Source organism: Micromys minutus, assembly GCF_963924665.1.
Source record: "Micromys minutus genome assembly, chromosome: 10".
NCBI lineage: Eukaryota > Metazoa > Chordata > Mammalia > Rodentia > Muridae > Micromys > Micromys minutus.
In genome coordinates, this window is record NC_137979.1 from 2,487,515 (window position 1) to 2,508,956 (window position 21,442).

The following is a 21,442-nucleotide window of genomic DNA, read 5'->3' on the forward strand; positions in this document are numbered from 1 at the left end:
CTATCTCCCTGTCTCTGTCCTCTGTAGAGTTGGGATCACAGGTGTGCTTGGCTGGCCACATGTAGCTCAATGACAGTTCCTTTAACAATGGTGCGAAGAAAACTGATATCCAAATATGGTGGACCGATACTAAGTCCGTTTCTCCCACTAAGTCATTCCATAAGGGATCAAAGACCTTCATATAATGTAGGAAGCCACTGTATTCGCCATTACAAGATGGCGCCCAGCCCGAAGGGAGGGTGGCCAGTTTTGAGATAAACAACCTAAGTGCACATGCATGCCTGCCTGTTTTTGCTGAATCATGGTGACTCCGAGTATGCTAATTAGGGCGCACAGAATGCACCAATCAGGTGGCAACACAGTCCTCCTAAGCATATATAAGGAGGGCTGGTTTCTGGGCTCGGGGTCTTTCGCATCTGCAATCAAACCCGCAATAAACCTTTCTTGCTGGCGAGATCGGCGATCGCTACAATATAAGACCTCAAACTCTGAAGTGGCTACAAGAAAGGAACATGTTGAGATATAGCATATGAACGTATTCTCTAAAAAGGCCTCCAAAATCACAGGGTACAACCCAACAACTGATCAACAGAAATGCATACAGCTAAACAGCGTCTTATATAAACTGCACAGTAAGGGAAGTGATCGCAGAGGGAAGAAACAGCTGAGGTCTGGGGAGATGGCCCAGCAGTTAAAAGCACTTGCTGTTCTTGAAGAGGACTAGAGTTCCTTACTCAGCAACCATATCAGGCAGCTCATAAGTACCTATAGCTCCAGCCTCGGGGGATATGATGACTTTTTATAGCCTCCATAGGCAACTTGTGTGCATACCCTTCCCCACATATGCATGTAGTTTTGATTTAAAAAGATACAGTTAATAGAACATGAAAAAATTGTTAATTATATATTAGGCAGGGGAATAATATCTAGACTATGTAAGGAACTCCTAAAATTAAATACACAAGCCCCCAAATCATTCAGTCATTAAGTGACCTAATAATCCAATAAATGACTCACCAAAGAAGAAATAAAAGTAGCCTACACGCGGTGCTGGGTCCTTCACTCTCTTCAGACGGCCTATGCCCCACAGAAATGCTTTGACTACACACAGTCCTTCGCCAGATGAGACCAGGGTCCCGGGAACTGGCTCCTCATCTCACTCAGACCTATGCCAAAGATGTGAAATTTGGTGCGGATGCTCGAGCCTCAATGCTTCAAGATGTAGACCTTTTAGCCGATGTTGTAGCTGTTACAATGGGGCCAAAGGGAAGAACAGTGATTATTGTACAGAGTTGGGGAAGTCCCAAAGTAACAAAAGATGGGGTCACTGTCACAAAGTCAATTGATTTAAAGAAGAAGAAGAAGAAGAAGAAGAAGAAGAAGAAGAAGAAGAAGAAGAAGAAGAAGAAGAAGAAGAAGAAAAAGAATAAATTTTTTTATTATTTTATTTAAAAGGATAAATACAAAAATATTGGAGCTAAACTTATTATCAGGTTATAACACAAAAGAAGAGGCTGGGGATGGCACCAGCACTGTCACTGTTCTGGCACGGTCTGTGCCAAGGAGGTCTTTGAGAAGATCAGCAAAGGAGCTAATCCAGTGGAAATCCAGAGAGGTGTGATGTTGGCTGTGATGCTGCCATTGCCGAGCTTAAGAAACAATCTAAACCTGTGACAACCTCTGAAGAAATTGCTCAGGTGGCTACAGTTTCTGCAAATGGAGGCAAAGACATTGGGATCATTATTTCTGAGGCAATAAAAAAGGTTCGAAGAAATGGCGTCATCACAGTTTAGGATGGAAAAACCCTGAATGATGAACTAGAAATTATTGAAGGCATGAAGTTTGATAGAGGATATATTTCTCCATATTTTATTAACACATCAAAAGGTCAAAAATGTGAATTCCAAGATGCCTATGTTTTACTGAGTGGAAGGAAAATGTCTTGTGTTCAGTCCATTGTACCTGCTCTTGAAATTGCCAGGGCTCATCGGAAGCCCTTCATCATAATTGCTGAAGATGTTGACAGAGAAGCCTAAACACACTGGTTTTGAGCAGGCTAAAAGTTGGTCTTCAGGTTGTAGAGATCAAAGCTCCAGGGTTTGGGGACAATAGAAAGAACCAGCTTAAAGATATGGTTATTGAGTCACCCCCACACAGCTTAGGCTTTCTGTGCGAGTCAGACATGGTCCGGGCCCACCCTGCTCTGTACTACTACTTGGTTTTCCCATCAAGATGCCTGAGGAAGTGCACCATGGAGAGGAAGAGGTGGAGACCTTTGCCTTTCAGGCAGAAATTACCTAGCTCATGTCCCTCATCATCAATACTTTCTACTCAAACAAGGAGATTTCCCCCAGGAGTTGATCTCTAATGCTTCTGATGCCCTGGACAAGATTCGGTATGAGAGCCTGACGGATCCTTCCAAGTTGGACAGTGGGAAAGAGCTGAAAATTGACATCATCCCCAACCCTCAGGAACACACGCTGACTTTGGTGGACACAGGCTGTGGCATGACCAAAGCTGACCTCATAAATAACTCGGGAACCATTGTTAAGTCTGGTACAAAGACGTTCATGGAGGTTCTCCAGACTGGTGCAGACACATCCATGATTGGGCAGTTTTGTGTCGGGTTCTACTCAGTCTATCTAGTGGCAGAGAAAGTGGTTGTGACCACAAAGCACAGCAATGACAAGCTGTGTGCCTGGGAGTCTTCTGCAGGCGGATCCTTCACCATCCCTGAAGATCATAGTGAGCCCATTGGCCGGGGTACCAAAGTGATCCTTCACCTCAAAGAAGAACAGAGAGAGTACTCAGAGGAGAGAAAGGTCAAGGAAGTGGGGAAGAAACACTTGCCGTTCATAGGCTATCCCATCACCCTCTCCTTGGAGAAGGAATGAGAGAAGGAGAGCAGTGATGATGAGGCAGAGGAAGAGAAGGGTGGGAAAGAGGAGGAAGATAAGGAAGATGAGGAGAAGCCTAAGATTGGGGATGTGGGATCTGATGAGGAGGATGACAGGGGGCAAAGATAAGAAAAAGAAAACAAAGAAGATAAAGGAGAAGTACATTGATCAGGAAGAGCTGAATATGACAAAGCCTATCTGGACCAGAAATCTGGATGACATCTCTCAAGAGGAATATGGTGAATTCTATAAGAGCCTCATCAATGGTTGGGGAGACCACTTGGCAGTCAAGCACTTCTCTGTAGAAGGTCAGTTGGAATTCAGGACATTGATTGCTCTTCATTCCCTGGTGAGCTCCCTTCGACCTTTTAAAGAACAACAAGAAAAATGACATCAGATTGTAAGTTCATCATGTGTTCATCATGGACAGCTGTGATGAGCTGATACCTGAGTACCTCAAATTTATCCTTGGTGTGGTTGATTCTGAGGACCTGCCTCTGAACATCTCCCGAGAAATGCTCCTAAGTCATCCACAAAAACATTGTGAAGAGGTGCCTTGAGCTCTTCTCTGAGTTGGATGAAGACAAAGAGAACTACAAGAAATTTTATGAGGCATTCTCCAAGAATTTAAAGCTTGGAATCCACGAGGATCCCACTAACTGCCGCCGCCTCTCTGAGCTCCTTTGCTATCATACCTCTCAGTCTGGAGATGAGGTGACTTCCCTGTCAAGTATGTGATGAAGGAGACCCAAAGTCCATCTACTATATCATTGGTGAGAGCAAAGAGCAAGTGGCCAACTCTGCCTTTGTGGAAATGGAGGAGAGCAAGAGCAAAGTTTGGGAATCTCTGCAAGCTCATGAAGGCGATCTTGGACAAGAAAGTTGAAAAAGTGACAATCTCCAGTAGGCTTGTGTTTTCACCCTGCTGCACTGTGACAAGCACCTATGGTTGGACAGTCAACATGGAACAGATCGTGAAGGCCCAGGCACTGTGAGACAACTCTACAATGGGCTACATGATGGCCAAGAAACACCTAGAGATCAACCCCGACCACCCCATTGTGGAGACCCTGCAGCAGAGGCTGCGGCAGACAAAAAACGACAAAGCTGTTAAGGACCTGATAGTGCTGCTGTTTGAAACTGCTCTGCTCTCCTCTGGTTTCTCACTTGAGGATCTCCAAACTCACTCCAACCATATCTACCTCATGATTAAACTAGGCCTGGGCATCAATGAAGATGAGGTCACCGAAGAAGAGCCCACTGCTGCTGTTCCTGGTGAGATTAAAGGCTCCTGGGAAGCCTTTGCCCTCTGTATAGTATCCCTGTGGCTTCCCCAACAGTCCTGACTGGCCCTGACCCACCTGAGTCTGCTCATGTCTACAAGAACCTCTTCTATCCTGTCCTTGTGCCGTAAGGCAAGAAGATCCCCTCCCATAGAATAGTAGGGTTGGGTGTTGTATGTTGTGGTTGTTTTTTCTGTTTGTTTTATGCAAAAAAAGAGATATGGCTATTACTACTGGTGGTGCAGTGTTTGGCGAAGAGGGGTTGAGTCTAAATCTTGAAGATGTTCAAGCTCATGACTTAGGAAAAGTTGGAGAGGTCATTGTCACCAAAGATGATGCCATGCTTTTGAAAGGAAAAGGTGGCAAAGATCACATTGGAAAATGTAGTCAAGAAATTACTGAGAGGGCTGGAGAAATGGCTCAGTGGTTAAGAGCACTGACTGCTCTTCCAAAGGTCCTAAGTTCAAATCCCAGCAACCACATGGTGGCTCACAACCACCTGTAATGAGATCTGATGCTCTCTTCTGGTGTGTCTGAAGACAGCTACGGCACTTATATAATAAATAAATAAATCTTTAAAAAAAAAGAAATTACTGAGAAGCTAGACATCACAACTAGTGAATATGAAAAGGAAAAGCTGAATGAGTGACTTGCTAAACTTTCAGATGGATGCGCTGTGTTGAGGTTGGAGGAACAAGTGATGTTGAAGTGAATGAGAAGAAAGACAATTACAGATGCTCTCAATGCTACAAGAGCAGCTGTTGAAGAAGGCATTGTTCTGGGAGGGGGCTGCACTCTGCTTCGGTGCATCCCAGCCTTGGATTCATTAAAGCCTGCTAATGAAGACTAGAAAATAGGTATAGAAATTATTAAAAGAGCACTTGAAATTCCTGCAATGACAATTGCTAATGCAGGTGTCGAAGGATCTTTGATAGTTGAGAAAATTCTGCAGAGTTCCTCAGAAGGTTGTTATGACACCATGCTTGGAGACTTTGTGAACATGGTAGAAAAGGGAATCGTTGATCCAACAAAGGCCATAAGAACTGCTTTACTGGATGCTGCTGGGGTGGCATCCTTGCTAACTACAGCCAAAGCTGTAGTGACAGATATTTCTGTAGTGACAGAAGAGAAGGACCCTGGAATGGGTGCAATGGAAGGAATAGGAAGGGGTATAGGGGGGTGGCATGTTCTAACTCCTAGCGTAGTGCTATGACCTTATCAATGAACTGTAACAGGGAGGTCAAGGCAGGTTCCTCACCGACAACTTCAGAGAAGTCACCTGAAGAGAATGACTGAAGAGAAGAAGGCTGGCTGATCACTGTGACCATCAGTTACTGGCTTTCTTTGACAATAAATAGATAATGGTTTACTGCTGTCATTGTCCATGCCTACAGATAACTTATTTTGTATTTTTGAATAAAGACATTTGTACATTCCTGATGCTGGGTACAAGAGCCATACACAAGTGTCCTGCTTTCAACTTAAATCACTGAAGCATTTCTACTGTTCTGTCAGCATCAGGACTGTAGCTCTGTCACCACGTGAGAAGTTCAGAAGCAGCCTTTCTGTGGAGGGTAGAAATGATTGTGTACAAAGTAGAGAAGTATCCAATTATGTGACAACCTTTGTGTAATAAAATTTTGTTTAAAAAAAAGTAGCCAATATGCATTTTTAATGGGCCCAATATCCATCAAAAAATGCAAAAAGAAATGCCACCAGGATTTTAGTTCTCCCCATCCAGGATGAGCACCATCAAGAAAACAAATAGCAGCAATTGTTGGTGAGGATATGGGGAAAGAAAAGCCCTGATACAGTGCTGGTGGGAATGTAAGATAAAGCTGTCATTATGGAAGTCAGTATGAAGGTTCCTCAAAAACTAAAAATAAAATGACCATACAACCCAGCTGTCCCTCTCCTGACTAGGTACATGAAGGACGGAGTCAGCCATCCATGTTTGCGTTGCTATGTTACTTATGACAGCTGAGGAACTGAGCAAATCTAGATGTCTATCAGTGACCTGACAGATAAAGACGTGCTGCATACACACAGTGTGATTTTATTCAGGTGTAAATAAAACTGAGGTTAACTGGAAAACAACATGCTAAGTGAAATAAACTAGGTTCATAAGGACAACTATGCCATGTTTTCTTATTTATTCTTTCAGAATTTCATTCAGTATATTTTTAGAATATTCTTCTGTGTCCCTCGACTCCCTCCAGATCCCTAGCCACCCACCAATCTGCCCTGCATAGCGGTTCTCTCTCTCTTAAAAGAAGAAAGCACAAAGCAAGCATGGACTCCAGTTTGCATTGGTCTCTAAGCTTGGGAAAGGGGTGGGGACTGCTCAGGAGTGTGGTTCACACCCAGTGTGACGCCACTGAGGAGAAGTGGCTTCCGCTCCCTGCTACCATAGTTTGTGAATAGCTTCTTGGCTAGGAGAGGGGCTGTGCATCTCCTTCGTGCTGGGGTTTTTGTTTGGCTTGAGCTTATGCAGGTCTGACGAATGCTCTCCTTTCCCCTCTCCCTCCTCTCTCCTCTTTCCACTCTCCTCTCTGTGTCTCTGTCTCTGTCTCTGTCTCTGTCTCTCTGTCTCTCTCTCTCTCTCTCTCTCTCTCTCTCTCTCTCTCTGTGTGTGTGTGTGTGTGTGTGTGTGTGTGTAGATTAAAGAGGACCCTGAGAAGAGAGGAACACTTTGCAAAATGAAGGAGACGGGAAGAGAAACAGAGAAGGAGGTAGAATTCATGTATCCAACCAGTTGTCAATATTTGGGAAGGGGGCAGATGACCGGCCATAGGGAAACAAGAGACTTTGGGGGAAGAAAAAGGGATAAGTTACAAGATACTTGCATTCAGATATCAAGGTCTTTCTATAGGCTTTAGAGAGAACAAAGGAAGTGACACTAACAAATGTAACCTTAAGGACTTATAATGAGGACTTTATGTTGTCATTTAATTTTCACAATGTGGGCAATGTATTGGTCACTTGCCTAAGGTCAAACCTAAGTAAGACTCTCATCTAGATTTATCGGATATTGTCTATGTAGCATCTGCTATGCTGAGGGTTTTTGTTGTTGTTGTTTGTATTGCTTTCTGAGACAGGGTCTCACTTTGCCCAGGCTAGCCTCAAAACTACAATCTTTAATCTCCTAAATGTTGAAAATTTCTTAGTATAAATGAAGTCCGTTTTGCTGTGAGCTTACAGGTTTGTGCACAGAAGTCAGACAGTGCCAGAGACAACTGTCCTCTGGGCATGCCTGCTGTCTCCCCCTGGGAGCTGCGCTGAAACACAGTAGAACTGAACTCTGACATAAGGGCCAGTGGAACTACCCTAAAGGTTAGGCAATAGGAAGAAAGTAGACTTCATCCCAACACAAACACCAGCACTACTTGTTTTTGGAATAGACAGAAAATCCATTATTCCCAGGTTGGTCCATAGAAACCCTCTTGCCCGAGTTTCCACTATGTTTTCCCCTGGGATGGAGTTTGTTGCAGCCCCAGAGATGATCAGAGAACTTTGCAGGAAGCTCTCTTCCCTCGGAGGCTTAATTTCCAGAGACTGGGACAGAGGTGTGGCAGGGACAGGTCTCTGAGGACTTATCAAAGCAGAAGCAACTTTCTTTAGTCACAGCAGAGAAGACAGCGGGTGGGAGCTGGCAAGGGATTAAAACCTCGAAGGCAGGATCTGGCCCTGGCCCTGGTAAAGGGTCACATCTGCAGGCAAGAACTCTGTGATTTCTCTATTCCTTCTCTCCTAGTCCGTGGTTCTTCTGTAAGACTAGAGTTGAAGCTTCTGGGAAGCATTTTCCTAATCCTTAAAGATGGTAGCAGTCTTTTAGGGAGGAGTTTTCTATTCTCTGGGTTTGCTGTAACCCTTTTCTCAGCATCTCCTTCCCCTCTTAGAGCATCTCTTCAAAATCTTTCCACAGCCTCTTGGAAGGCATTGTGTCTCCACACTCCTATGTGTATAATATCCTAGAAGATTCCAAGAGTCATTCTAAACAGGAGGTTTTCTCCTCTAAGTTTTTCTTCTGTTTCCTAAGCTTCTTGCTCTTCTGTTTCAAATCATCCTTGCTCAAGGAGATGAAAGTCCTTCAGCATGGAGATCACCCTAAAGGTTTAAGTCACTGACTGGAGCAGCTGCTGCTGGATACTGGTAGTGAATGGCTTCTGCTCATTAAAGCTGCTAAGACACTGATTGAGGCCCTTCCTGGTGCCCCAGAATTTCCTGCTGTCATTGTTCCTGTGTTTGCAGGTGAGTTTCTTCCTCTTTGTATCTTGGTCCTCTCCTTCAGGTCCTTAAAAGCCATCAACATCTGCCAACCCACCCCTAGTCCTGACAGTCTCTTCTCACTCCCCTTCAATTGTAGAAGTCAGTGTGTCTCTGTTTGGCTTCTAACATGATAGGTTCTTTGTTCAAACCCTTTACTCTATGGGTAGAATAGGAGACATGACTGTCTTTGTGGAGGAGTGTCACTGAAGGGAGGTGGCATTCTCAAAGTCCTGTCATAGGTTTTAGGCAGAGTGAGCATGGCTTGGAATTTTCAAGTCAAGGAAGACTGAACAATAGCTAGACTCCTTGACACTGGTGTGTGTTTTCATGAGCCCCACAGAGTGCTGGGAGAGCTGTCTTTTATAATATTGTGGCATCAGATTTTGCCAGAAACACATCCGTGAAATCCATTTTTGTGGACCAATCTACGTGTCTCCTCCTTGGATACAGGGTATGACTCCCTCTTCCTCTAGCACTGGTGTATTTTCCCCGTTTTGATATTCACCCTTTGAAGGATACTTAGGACTCGGCTTGTTTGGAGAAGCATGTGCTGGTTTGTACTCCCTTCTCTTCCATGCACACTGTTCTGTCTCTGCGAGGGAGCTCCTGCTGGGGCAACTTCCATGCTTTCTGATCCCCAGGTGTGCTTCTGTCTCAAATGTACAACAGAGACTTCGGCAACATCTGATCCTACAAAAAGGGAAACTTAAGTTGATACAGCATCATGTCATGTTTTGTTCCCTGACAAGACAAGTTCCTTGACTATTTTTCCAAAATTATTTTAGTGATTTGCTTAATACATCTTTATAAGTGAGTGTGGCAGACTCTGCACTCGTTTATTGGCTTCTGCTCTACAGATTTCCACTATAAAACCTACTGGGCATAACTTTAATATTATATACTTTTATTCATTTGGATTAGGCCATTGTCTCACAAGTTTAAAAATGCTAGAGGTAAAAAATTGTGTCCGGTGAAGACTTTCTTCTCTAACTCCGTGACAGCAATCAGATTCCTAGATTCTTCCCTCTGAGTCAGTCTTGCTGCTTTCTTGCACACGAGCCGGGGTATTTGATTTGTGAGTAAACAAGTTCCTTGCCTTCTATGCACTGTTGCATTTTAAAACAATTTAGAGAGAATTCTGTAGCAATGCACCAAAAGTCTATTTCCTATTCACCCACCCCATTGTCGATTTAATGTTTCCTCTACGAAACAATCAGATTGTTTTTTTTTTTAAACTTTAATCACATCTACATCTTATTTACAAGAAATTTTGCATATGATCAAGTATTTCTGTAAGGTTGCCTGCCAGGGGCGCTATCCTTATCTTGTGTCTTTATTTTCTGAGATTCCGTTTTCTGAATGCTTCTTTTCCCTCTTGTCACTGCCTTTCCACGTCATAACCTTGTGTTTGTCTAAAACACTCCTATCTCACTCAGAGCTGGCACAATTGTCCTAGATGCTGCCCTGAGAAGTCTCCTGTCTCATTTCTACCACCTTGTTAGTTTCCCTTCACTAGTGGATAAGACATTTTTGTCTTTTAGCCCTTGGATGCTGCTCATATTAAAATCTTAAGTATTTGTATTAAGAACAAGTTAGTTAGCAAGGTGGTGGTGGTGCATGCCTTTAATCTCAGCACACGGGAGGCAAGGCAGGTAATCACTGTGAGTTGGAGGATAGCCAGGACCACAGAGAGAAACACTGTCTCAACAAAACAAAGCAAAACAAATAAATACCCAAGTTAGCTCTGAATGTGTGTGGAGTGTGCTCACGTTGAGTTATGCACCTGTATTTTTTTCCCCCGTCTGGCATCAGTAAGTGGCTCCCAAGTGACTCAAAGTCCTGACTGCAGGGAGGGCCATTTAGTTTCCTGCTTGGGAGAAGTGAATCTGGGTCCAGGACGAATGTTCTTCTTTGCTTGTTCTGTGGTTGCTATTCCACCGCACCACACCACTGCAGAGCTCAGCTGTCATCGCTACAAAGTTGGTCTGGGTGCTTGCTCTGCACTTGCTATTCTATGGCCTCATTGTCACTGCAGAGCTCAGCTGTCATCGCTACAAAGTTGCTCCCCTTCCTCCCAGCCGCTCTCGGTTTCTAAAAACAGTGCTCACTGCCGCCCTCACATTTACTTTCAATGTCTCTGGGGCCACTCTTCTCAGAGTGATGTCCTCAATGGGCATGTACAAGCACCCATCTTCCCCCAGAACTGGAGATCTTCAGGTGGTCTATATTTTCAAGGGAACCTTTAGTGATCCTCAGTGGCTGAGGCGGGGCTCTAGGAAGTACCTGGTACAAACCTGCGCTTCTTTCCCTGACACAAAGGCAGACTGTATACAGAGCCCATCTATGTGACTTAACTCAGTATCTTCCCCTGTCCTCGGGAGAGTTTGTGCACCTGTTCTCGATAGTGGGAACCACTGGGTTTGGTTTTGTTCATCTCTCTGGAGAAGGTGCCTCTGGCCTCTATTCACAGATGCTCCTTTCCTACCTTCTCCTTTATTTCTTCTAAGTCTCCACTGCTTCTGCCCCTTCGGGATGCTTTGCATGCTCAGCCTTTAGTACCCAGAATTTCATCTGCTCTCGACCTTCTTACTGCTTTGGGGGAACATATACACATACACATACACATACACATGTATGTATGTATGTATGTATGAATGTATGTATGTATATGACAGGGTCACCTTATATAGCTCTGGCTATCCTGGAACTCACTTTGTAGACCAAGCTGGTCTTGAACTCACAGAGATCCACCTTCTTCTGCCTCTCAAGTGTTGGGATTAAAGGCTTGCACCATGATGCCTAGCTAAAAATATCTTTCAGTTTTTTAACTAAACATCTTTATTCCATATTTGTTGCAATTGTAAATAAATCTTCTGGCTTTGTGTTTTTGCTAATTTTGTTAATTAATTGACAGTAATCATGAGAAAACTACTGAGTTTTAGGTGCTAAATTATACATAATTTAGTTTTCTCATTTTTTGAGCCCCACAATAGCTAATGTAGCATAATTTAAAAATTATATATATTTTCCATGTCTCTTATAGAAAATGTAGAAAGTAAAAAGAGATTTAGAAAAGTGATATTCAATGCCACTCTATAGAAAGGACTACACTGTTAATACTTTGGTATGTTTTCTTGAAGCTTTTAGACATATTTAAAACTATTAGTATTTTTGATATTAAAATGTCATAAATAGCCAAGTGTGGTGACACATACCTTTAATTTCAGCATTCTGGAGTCATAGGTAGGTGAATCTTTGTGAGTTCGAGACCAGCCTGGTCTTCAATCAAAGTGAATTCCAGGACAGCCAGAGAAACTCCATCTTCAGTAAGATAAAATAAAATGTCATTAATATTTTATTAACTAGATACGACTTTACCATATGTCATAGTTTATTTAGTTACTTTTGAATGTTTATTGTAGTGTGTGTGTGTGTGTGTGTGTGTGTAACACACATATGATGGTCAGTAGACAACATGCTGTCTACTGCAGTCATCTTTCTCTCCTAACATTTGGTCCTGGGGATTAAACTTAGGCTGTCAGGCTTGGCTGTAGCCTCTGAGCCATCTCTCTCTGCCCCTTAGTTACTCCCTTGGATGTTTCCGTTGTCTTCAATTCTTCAGTTACCAAACTTCTTACCTTTACAGGCCAGTGAGAATATTCAGTTGGTAAAAGCCTGGAGACCTGAGCTCAAGCCCTGGGACACTTGTGGAAAGAGAGAACTGACTTGTGCAAGTTGTCCTCTGAACTCCACATGGGTGCTAGGGAATGTGTGTGTAGACACACACACACACACACACACACACACACACACACACAGAGTAAATGTAATTAAAATGTGTTTCTTAAGCATACTGTAAGCTCTCATATTTGAAAATAAGAAACCCCCTCCAGCCTCAGCTTTCCATTAATGAAATGGAGTTAGTGACCATCCTTTCTCCACTAGGATTTTGTGTTCATATTTGCTCTAAAATAGTGTCTTGATCTCCCTCCCTTAGTATCCCTGGTGGGCGGGGCCACAGGTGTGCACCACCACAGTGGCTACTTTAAGGGTAGCTATGAGGGTTAGATGTGAAGACAGCGGAGTCCATGCCATGGCTCCCAGCACATGACAAATGCTCCAAGCATGGCACCTACCGTCACTTCACACCAAGTGCTGCTTACGTTCCCACATCTCCTGCCTACCAGCTTCTGTTCTCTCTGCTGTCTCTATCTAAACAACAGAGACTGAAGTATGGAGAGATTGTGTCAGATGCCTGCTTGATCATTCTTAATCTCTAAGTGCTTTTGTTTTAAATAGAGCAAATCCTCAAGTGGATTTGAGACCTTTACTTTATGTTGTCTTATTGTGTGGTGACAGCGTTTGAGCTCAGGGCTTTGTACATACTAGGTAAGTGATCTGTCCCCAAATGGCACCCTTACCCTTGACCTAGAGAGCTAGGTATGAGAGTAGGAAAAGAGAACACAGTTCCAGGACAGTGAGTTCTAGGACAGCCAGGGCAGCACAGAGAAACTCTGTCTCGAAAAACAAAACCAACAAAACGTACAAGATGGGAACACATTGGGCAAAGTTACAATGTCTCAGAACCATATATGTGATAGTGCTGCTGTTCTGAACTTGCTTCCAGATCCCCGTGCTCCCTAACAATGGCCTGGGCAGGCAACCAGACTCTCATCTCTCACTTCGTCCTCCTGGGACTCTTCACCCAGTCCCCACTGCATGTCTTCCTGTTCTCCATCATCATGCTCATGTTCCTGGTGGCCCTCTCTGGCAATGGGCTCATGATCCTCCTCATCCTTACGGACTCGCGCCTGCACAGCCCCATGTACTTCTTCCTCAGTTGGCTGTCCCTCATGGACCTCATGCTCATCTCCACCATTGTGCCGCGGATGGCTGCTGACTTCCTCATGGGCCACGGCTCCATCTCCTTCACTGGCTGTGGGCTCCAGATTCTCTTCTTCCTCACCCTCCTGGGGGATGAGTGCTTCCTGCTGGCCTTCATGGCCTATGACCGCTATGTGGCCATTAGCAACCCTCTAAGGTACTCGGTAATCATGAGCCGCCGCGTCTGCTGGCTCATGGTAGCTGGGTCTTGGCTCTTTGGCCTGGTAGACGGACTGATCCAGGCTGTTTTCACACTTCGTTTCCCTTACTGCGGTTCCCAGGAGATCGACCACTTCTTCTGTGAGGTTCCTGCTGTGCTCAAGCTGGCCTGTGCGGACACCTCTCTCTACGAGTCCATGATCTATGTCTGCTGTGTCCTCATGCTTCTCCTGCCCTTTTCTGTCATCTCGGCCTCCTACCTCCGGATCCTGGTGGCAGTGCTCCGGATGCGCTCCGCAGAAGGCCGGCGGAAGGCCTTCGCTACCTGTTCCTCCCACATGGTCGTGGTCTCCCTCTTCTACGGGGCTGCCATGATCACATACATGCGGCCACAGGCCTACCACTCCTCCAAGCAGGACAAAGTGGTCTCTGCCTTCTACACCATGATCACCCCCATGCTCAACCCTCTTATTTACAGTCTAAGGAACAAAGAAGTGACTGGGGCCCTGAGGAAACTCTTGGGAAAGTGTCCCTGCGGCCGGGGGGCTCTTGGTTGAAGTTGGTGTCAGAAGAGGTGAGGTATGGAACCCGAGAGCCTGCATCTGTCTCAGGGAAACACATGTACCTTACGAAAGCATGTGTACACATTTATTTATGTTTTCTTCATTCTTGATTGTTTTTACTGGGTATAAAATAATGTGCTGACATTTATTTTGTCTTTAAATGTCTTTTTATTAACCTTTCGGGTTACTTCTGATAAGTATTTAACTATGTCCTTTCATGGAGAGCCTTTATTGTGAGGTTATTTTTGGCTACTTTTTTTTTTTTTTTCCAGCAACTTGGAAATGGTATGTCTCTAGTGTGGGCTTGTTTTTAATCAATGGACTTGAGTTCCCCCTAAGATTGTTGGATCTGTGGATTAGACAATAACAATCGTTTTAAAGACAATGCATATGAATACCTAGCAAATTTGAGGGCTTTTGTGAACTTAGTACTTACTTTGTCTTTTTGAGAAGGTCTCACTATGTAGCTCAGGTTGGCCCCAAACTCTCCAGCCTCCTGCCTGAGCCTCATCTGTACTGGGATTATAGCATTTCATGGTCCAACTCTTCCCCCTTAGACTGTGGATAGATATTCTGCAGACACAGATTCATCACAATTATCCCAGGACCTATGAGCTCACTCCAACAATTTAAGACTACCAGGATGCTCAAACATGGGTGTCTTCATTTTCTTTGGTTCTGCAATATTTGATTAGCCCATTTTGTAGTTCAGAGGTCAGTACTCTAACCCACAGACCAAATCTGGCCCACTGGTTGTTATAATCAAACTCCATTAAGCCTTCTTCCTGATAAACAAGAGCTGAATAGTTGTGACATCCCTGTGTGCTCCACAAATCCTGAAATATGAACTGTCTTATCCTTAAAGGGTAAGCCTTACCTGCCTCCCTTGGTTTCCAAGATGGCTCTTATTTCACACCAGAACCCAGCACTGCAGCCACTGTATTTCTCAGGCTGGAGTCTTTTCATTCTTGGGGCCTCCATTTCTGTCTCAGACAGCACTGAAGATCTCTGTGTGCTGAAGTCACCTCATAGTCTTCACATTCATCAAACAGCTCAGGAGAGTTAACACCATGATCTATTCCTAAACTTACGAGATGTCTGTCTGTCTGTCTGGATGGCTTTTCGCTCAACAGGGTCTTGTCTTCTTTGCTTTTTAGCATTTGCTGTATTTTCTGACCGTGTTGTGCACATTGAATAAAAATAATTTTGAAGTCTAAACTAGACAATTCGTGTTCTATTCGTCTTGTTTTGAGGGACAATGCCGCTCTTCAAATTGACTGCCAATCCACTAGTGTTCAGTTTCTCTTGGCTTAACACGAGAAATCTGCCCTTCACTACAACCCTTGATTTCTTTATTGCAGTGTCCACTTGGGGTATTTGGTTGAGCATAGTCGGATTGGAGCTGCCGGGGTTGGAGTCCACCTCCAATGCCATGTGTTTAGTCCACATCAGCATGTGTTTAGTCCATGCTAGCATGTGTTTAGTCCACGCTAGCATGTGTTTAGTCCACATTAGCATGTGTTTAGTCCATGCTAGCATGTGTTTAGTCCACACTAGCATGTGTTTAGTCCGTGCTGGTATGTGTTTAGTCCATGCTGGCATGTGTTTAGTCCACACAAGCATGCGTTTAGTCTACATTAGCATATATTTAGTTCACCCTAGCATGTCTTTAGTCCACATTCACACTAGCATGTCTTTAGTTCACACTAGCATGTGTTTTGTCCAGTCTAGCATGTGTTTAGTCCATGCTAGCATGTGTTCATCCACCTCTGCTAGCATGTGTTTAGTCCACATTCACATTAGCATGTGTTTAGTCCATGCTAGCATGTGTTTAGTCCACAATAGCATGTGTTTATCCACCTCTACTAGCATGTGTTTATCCACCTCCGCTAGCATGTGTTTAGTTCTGCAGGCACTGCCAGCAGGGCCTGGCTCAAATGCAGTTGTGAGAACCTTATCCTTTTCTTTTCTTTTTTTTTAAAAAAGATTTATTTATTTTATATATGTGAGTACACTGTAGCTGTTTTCAGACACACCAGAAGAGGGCATCAGATCTCATTACAGATGGTTGTGAGTCACCATGTGGTTGCTGAAATTTGAACTCAGGACCTCTGGAAGAGCAGTCAGTGCTCTAACCACTGAGCCATCTCTCCAGCCCTTCTTTTGTTATTTTTAAGCTTCATTTTTTTTTGTATCAATTAGCAAACTATCTCTGGGGAGAGTATTTAAATATATTAGGAGACAAAAACAAGAAGGCTGCAAGTTGGAGGCCAACCTGGACTGTTTAGTAAGATCCTCTAGTCAAAGTAAGTGTTTTAACAAAAGCTGCTTATATCTGGGATTCTTCCAGAGTCCAGCCTGTTGTAATCCATTAGTTGTAGAGAAATTTTAATCCAGCTAGGAGTGTGACACAGTGCTAGAACACTTTTCTAGCACACAGGGGTTTCTAGGCTCAGTCCCCAGTACTACATCAAAGAAGACAAAACCCAAAACATAAATTATGTTCCTGTCCCCTGGCATTGCAAATGTCTCTTCCCTGTTTAATGCCAGTGGGCGTATTCAGTGACTAATACATTTTTCCTAGTAAGATCTTAGTTGACCACCATGAATTCTGCTTCTGTTTTTGTCTTCCATCTGTTTCTTCACCTCCAGTCCTGGAATTAAAGGCAGACATTACAACCACCAGGACAGGACTACGTTCCCGAGCTACAGTGCGAATTGTCTATTCCCTGAAGACAGATTTTACATTAGACCCAAAGTCTGTTGTTTGGTTTAATTTTTTTAGTTTAAATTAAAACTGTCTGGGCTTGGGAACTTCTAGAATAGTAGGTGTAAAAACTGTAAGAGCCAGAAAGGACACCAAGAAAACCATATTTTCTTTTTAAAAAGATTTATTTACGTATATGAGTACACTGTAGCTGTCTTCAGACTCACCAGAGGAGGGCATCAGATCTCATTACAGATGGTTGTGAGCCACCATGTAGTTGTTGGGAATTGAACTCAGGACCTCTGGAAGAGCAGTCAGTGCTCTTAACTGCTGAGCCATCTGGGCTGCTGAGCCAACCCAGAAATCATTTTCTAAACACAACTGGATCAACATACATATGAACTCATTTTTAAAAGGAACTGTACCATTTTTGTTTCTAAGTAAGAGATTCAAGGAAGAGAAAAAACACTTTTGCCTCTGGTGTCTTTTAATATTTGTATTTATTGTGTGTGGTGGGGTACGCCATGCGTGAGCATGAACCTGTGGAGGGAGAAGTGTCAGATCCTGGGGAGCCAGAGTTACAGGCATTGGTGAGTCACACAACGGACCTGCTGGGAACTGAACAGAGACTGGGGCAGCACGCACACGCCTGCACAGGTTCAAGTCAGATGGGGTCCCAGCACTGAGACAGAATGTAAAGCCAAGCTCCCACTCTTAACTAAAAAACTACCTTCGATTTACAACTGATTGCAAAGGAAAAATTAGTTTTTTGTTTTTTTTTTTTCCAGTGTGGTCTCACTGGGTATGTAAACCACACAGAAGGGCAGGCTCTATGCCTAGCAGTAGATGGCTAACACTCTACAAATTTATTTTTGGTATTTGGAGATTGTTTTTTTCTTTCATAGGCTTTGTTTTGCCCCCACCCCAAACTGGTCTTGCTTGTATCTCAGAGCTTCCAGATTTGTGTTTTTCTGTTGTGTGTGTGTATGTTTCTGTCTATGTATGTGTGTTAGTATTTTTTGTTTTGTTTTAAATTCTGATATTTTTATTTGTTCTTTCTTTTTGAAAGAATGAGAAAGGTGTGGAGTTGGATGGATGGGGAGGCAGGGCGGTGGAGAGGATCTGGGAAGAGATGGGGAAGGGAAACTGTGATCAGAATATAGCGTATGAAAAAAAGATTTCCAATCAAAAGGGGTTTGGCCTCTTTAAATCTCTACTAGGAGGATATTTTAAACTTTTCTGTAGTGCTGGTATAGAACCTAGAACTTTCACACAAGGTAGACAGGTCCTATATCACTAGGCTATACCTGAAGTCCCCAACTGATTCTACATGTTTGTCTATTAGTAATCACACAATCATATGTGTATACATATACATATACATATACATATACATATACATATACATCTACATCTACATCTACATCTACATCTACATACACATACACATACACATACACATACACATACACATACACATACACATACACATACACATACACACACACACACACACACATACACATACATATACATATACATATACCATGCATATACATATATATACATGACGCTGATGACTCAGTTGAGGTCCCAACGTTGTTCTGCCATCGTCATTCCCAGCCTTCACACGGAATCTTAAGAGCTGTGCCATCCGACCTGTACAGTGGCTTCCGTCACTGCCCAAGCCCTTTATGGAAAGGGTTAACACTAATGTTAGAGCCCGGGAAGCATATATCAGGTCAAAGGAGCTTAGGCTAGCCCAGGCCTTTGCAATGGCTGTCTGTCGCTCAGCATACATACACCTTGTTGTGTCTTGGCCAGGCCTCTACCAGGTACCATGGTGGGTGTTCAGTGCTTAAATGCTTAAGACTCAAAACTGAAAATGCTGAAAGTGAGATTTAGAATTTTCAGTTGCGAACAGAAAGAAGTGAAGAGGAATTTGAAAAGGAAGGAAATGGGCTACTAGGAGGAAGGGCAGAGAGTCCCTTAGGACATGTGAGCGCCATGAAAGGGTGTACCTAGCAGCTCCAGCAGCCGCTGTCTCAGTGCTGCGGTCTCTGAGGTACGTTGTTTGAAGGAGTTGATCCATAGCTGAGGTTGAAGGAGGACAAACAATATGTCGGCCTATTCATTTCCTTATGAAAGGAACTTTTTTTCCAATTTTATTGGATATTCTTTGTATTTACATTTCAAATGTTAGACCCTCTCCTCCCACTCCCCTCCCTCCTTCCCTTCAACTTGCTTCCATGAAGATGCTCCCTCTCCCGATCACCCTCTCCACCTCAATGCCTTCACTGGTTGATGATGTTGTTCTTCAAGGTTGCAAACATTTCAGCTTTTTCAGTCCTTTCTCTAGCTCTTTCATTGGAGTCCCCATGTTCAGTCTTATGTTTAGCTGCAAGCATCCTCGTCTGTATCTGTATGACTCTGGGAGAGCCTCTGAGGAGACATCCATATCTGGTTCCTGCCAGGAAACACTTCTTGGCATCAGCAGTAGTGCTTGGATTTGGTGGCTGCATATGGGGTGGTTCTCCAGGTGAGGCAGTCTCTGTAGACCTTTTCTTCAATCCCTGCTCCTCTATTTGATCTTGTATTTCCTCCTCTGTTTTGTTCTTCCTTCCAAGAAGGACTGAGGCATCCACATTCTGGTCTTCCTTCTTTTTGAGCTTCATAAGTTCTGTGGATGGTCTCTTGGGTATTCCAAGCTTTTTTTGAATGAGGGACACTAATATCTGCTTATCAGTGAGTATATACCATGAGTTTTCTTTTGTGACTGGATTACCTCACTCAGGATTATAGCTTCAAGTTCCATCCATTTGCCTAGGAATTTTATGAACTCGTTGTTTTTAATGGCTGAATAGTACTCCATTGTGTAAATGTACCACAATTTCTGTATCCATTCCTCTGTTGAAGGACATCTGGGTTCTTTCAGCTTCTGGCTATTATAAATAAGGCTGCTATGAACATGGTTGAGCATGTATCCTTGTTAGATGTTGGAGGTATTTTGGGGTATATGTTCAGGAGTGGTATAGCTGGGTCCTCAGGTAGTACTACATCCAATTTTCTGAAGAGCCACCATATTGATTTGCAGAGTCACTATACCAGTTTACAACCCCACCAACATTTCTTTAGGTACTTCTCAGCCATTCGATATTTCTCAGTTGAGAAGTCTCTGTGTAGCTTTGTACCCCATTTTTAATAGGATTGTTTGATTCTCTGGGGTCTAACTTCTTGAGTTCTTTGTATATATCAGATACTAGCACTCTATCAGATATAAAATTGGTAAAGATCTTTTACCAATCTGTTGGTTGCCATTTTGTCCTTTTGACAGTGTCCTTGGCCTTATAGAAGCTTTGCAATGTCATGAGGTCCCAATTGTTGATTCTTGATCTTAGAGCACAAGCCATAGGTGTTCTGTTCAGGAATTTTTCCCTGGGCCTATGAGTTCTAAGCTCTTCCCCACTTTGTCTTCTATCAGTTTCAGTGTACCTGGTTTTATGTAGAGATTTTTGATCCACTTGGACTTGAGCTTTGTACAAGGAGATAAAAAGGGATTGATTTGCATTCTTCTGCATGCTGACTGCCAGTTGAACCAACACCACTTGCTGAAGGGGCTGTTCTTTTTTCACTGAATGTTTTTAGTTCCTTTGTCAAAGATCAAGTGACCATAGGTGTGTGGGTTCATTTCTGGGTCTTCAATTCTATTCCATTGGTCTACCTGACTGTCTCTGTACCAATACCAGGCAGTTTTTTGTAAAATCACAATTGATCTGTAATACAGCTTGAGGTCAGAGATGGTGATTCTCCCAGAAGTTTGTTTGTTTGTTTACTTTATTGAGAATGGTTTTTTGCTATTCTGGGTTTGTTGTTATTCCAAATGAATTTGCAAATTGCTCTTTCTAACTCCATGAAGAATCAAGTTGAAATTTTGATGGGGATTGCATTGAATTTGTAGATTGCCTTAGGCAAGATGGCCATTTTTACAGTGTTGATCCTTCCAATTCATGAACATGGGAAATCTTTCCATCTTCTGAGGTCTACTTCAATTTTCTTCATCAGAGACTTGAAGTTCTTGTCATACAGATCCTTCACTTGCATGGTTAGGGTCACTCCAAGGTATTTTATAGTCTTTGTGACTATTGTGAAGGGTGTCAATTCTCTAATTTCTTTCTCAGCCTGTTTGGAAAGAAACTTTTCATAAGCAAAATTATAAGGCTATCTGCGATGCACTAGGCAGGCTTATGTATGAGGAAGAAATGAGACTAAAATAAAGACATGGAAAAATTAAATCTAAGTCATTTCATTATGCACAGATTTTTAAAATTCGATTAAGAAATATAATTTTTGGCTTCCTCAATGGAGGATTCTTAGGAAGGCATTGTTCCCCATGTAGGCATTCTGAAGACTACTACAACTGGACTCTAGACCTGGCTGGCAGGTGAAAATCAGGTCCCTTTGACCTTTTTCTACCTTTTTTTCCCTTTAACCGTTTCCCAACTCACTCCCTGGGTGGCATCAGAGTCACAGGAAGACAGAAAGTAGACAGAAGACACTGAGAATCACATTTATATTTACTTGTCCTGTTATTCAGATTGACCCAAGGCCTCACATGATGTCACAACTGATGAAATTACATAGTTACGGTGTGTGCACCTGTGAAGGGCAGGACAATCAGTG

General features: G+C 43.2%; 1 protein-coding gene and 2 pseudogenes across 3 annotated transcripts; all 3 read left to right on the forward strand.

The window, feature by feature from the left end:
- Positions 1-1,107: 1,107 nt before the first annotated feature.
- On the forward strand, positions 1,108-10,798 carry LOC308426269 (60 kDa heat shock protein, mitochondrial-like; annotated as a pseudogene). The gene is made up of 6 exons: positions 1,108-1,368; positions 1,456-2,142; positions 4,412-4,603; positions 4,799-5,349; positions 8,360-8,431; positions 10,485-10,798. The product of its transcript is annotated as a 60 kDa heat shock protein, mitochondrial-like (transcript).
- On the forward strand, positions 2,233-4,243 carry LOC308425747 (heat shock protein HSP 90-beta-like; annotated as a pseudogene). Its single transcript has one exon. The product of its transcript is annotated as a heat shock protein HSP 90-beta-like (transcript).
- Positions 10,799-13,095: 2,297 nt separating the features above from the next.
- Positions 13,096-14,049, forward strand: LOC308426042 (olfactory receptor 2V1-like; the record flags this gene model as incomplete). The annotated part of the gene is made up of 1 exon (XM_080923751.1): positions 13,096-14,049. The coding sequence occupies one exon, from the start codon at positions 13,096-13,098 to the stop codon at positions 14,047-14,049; it is 954 nt and encodes a 317-aa protein (XP_080779877.1).
- Positions 14,050-21,442: the final 7,393 nt, after the last annotated feature.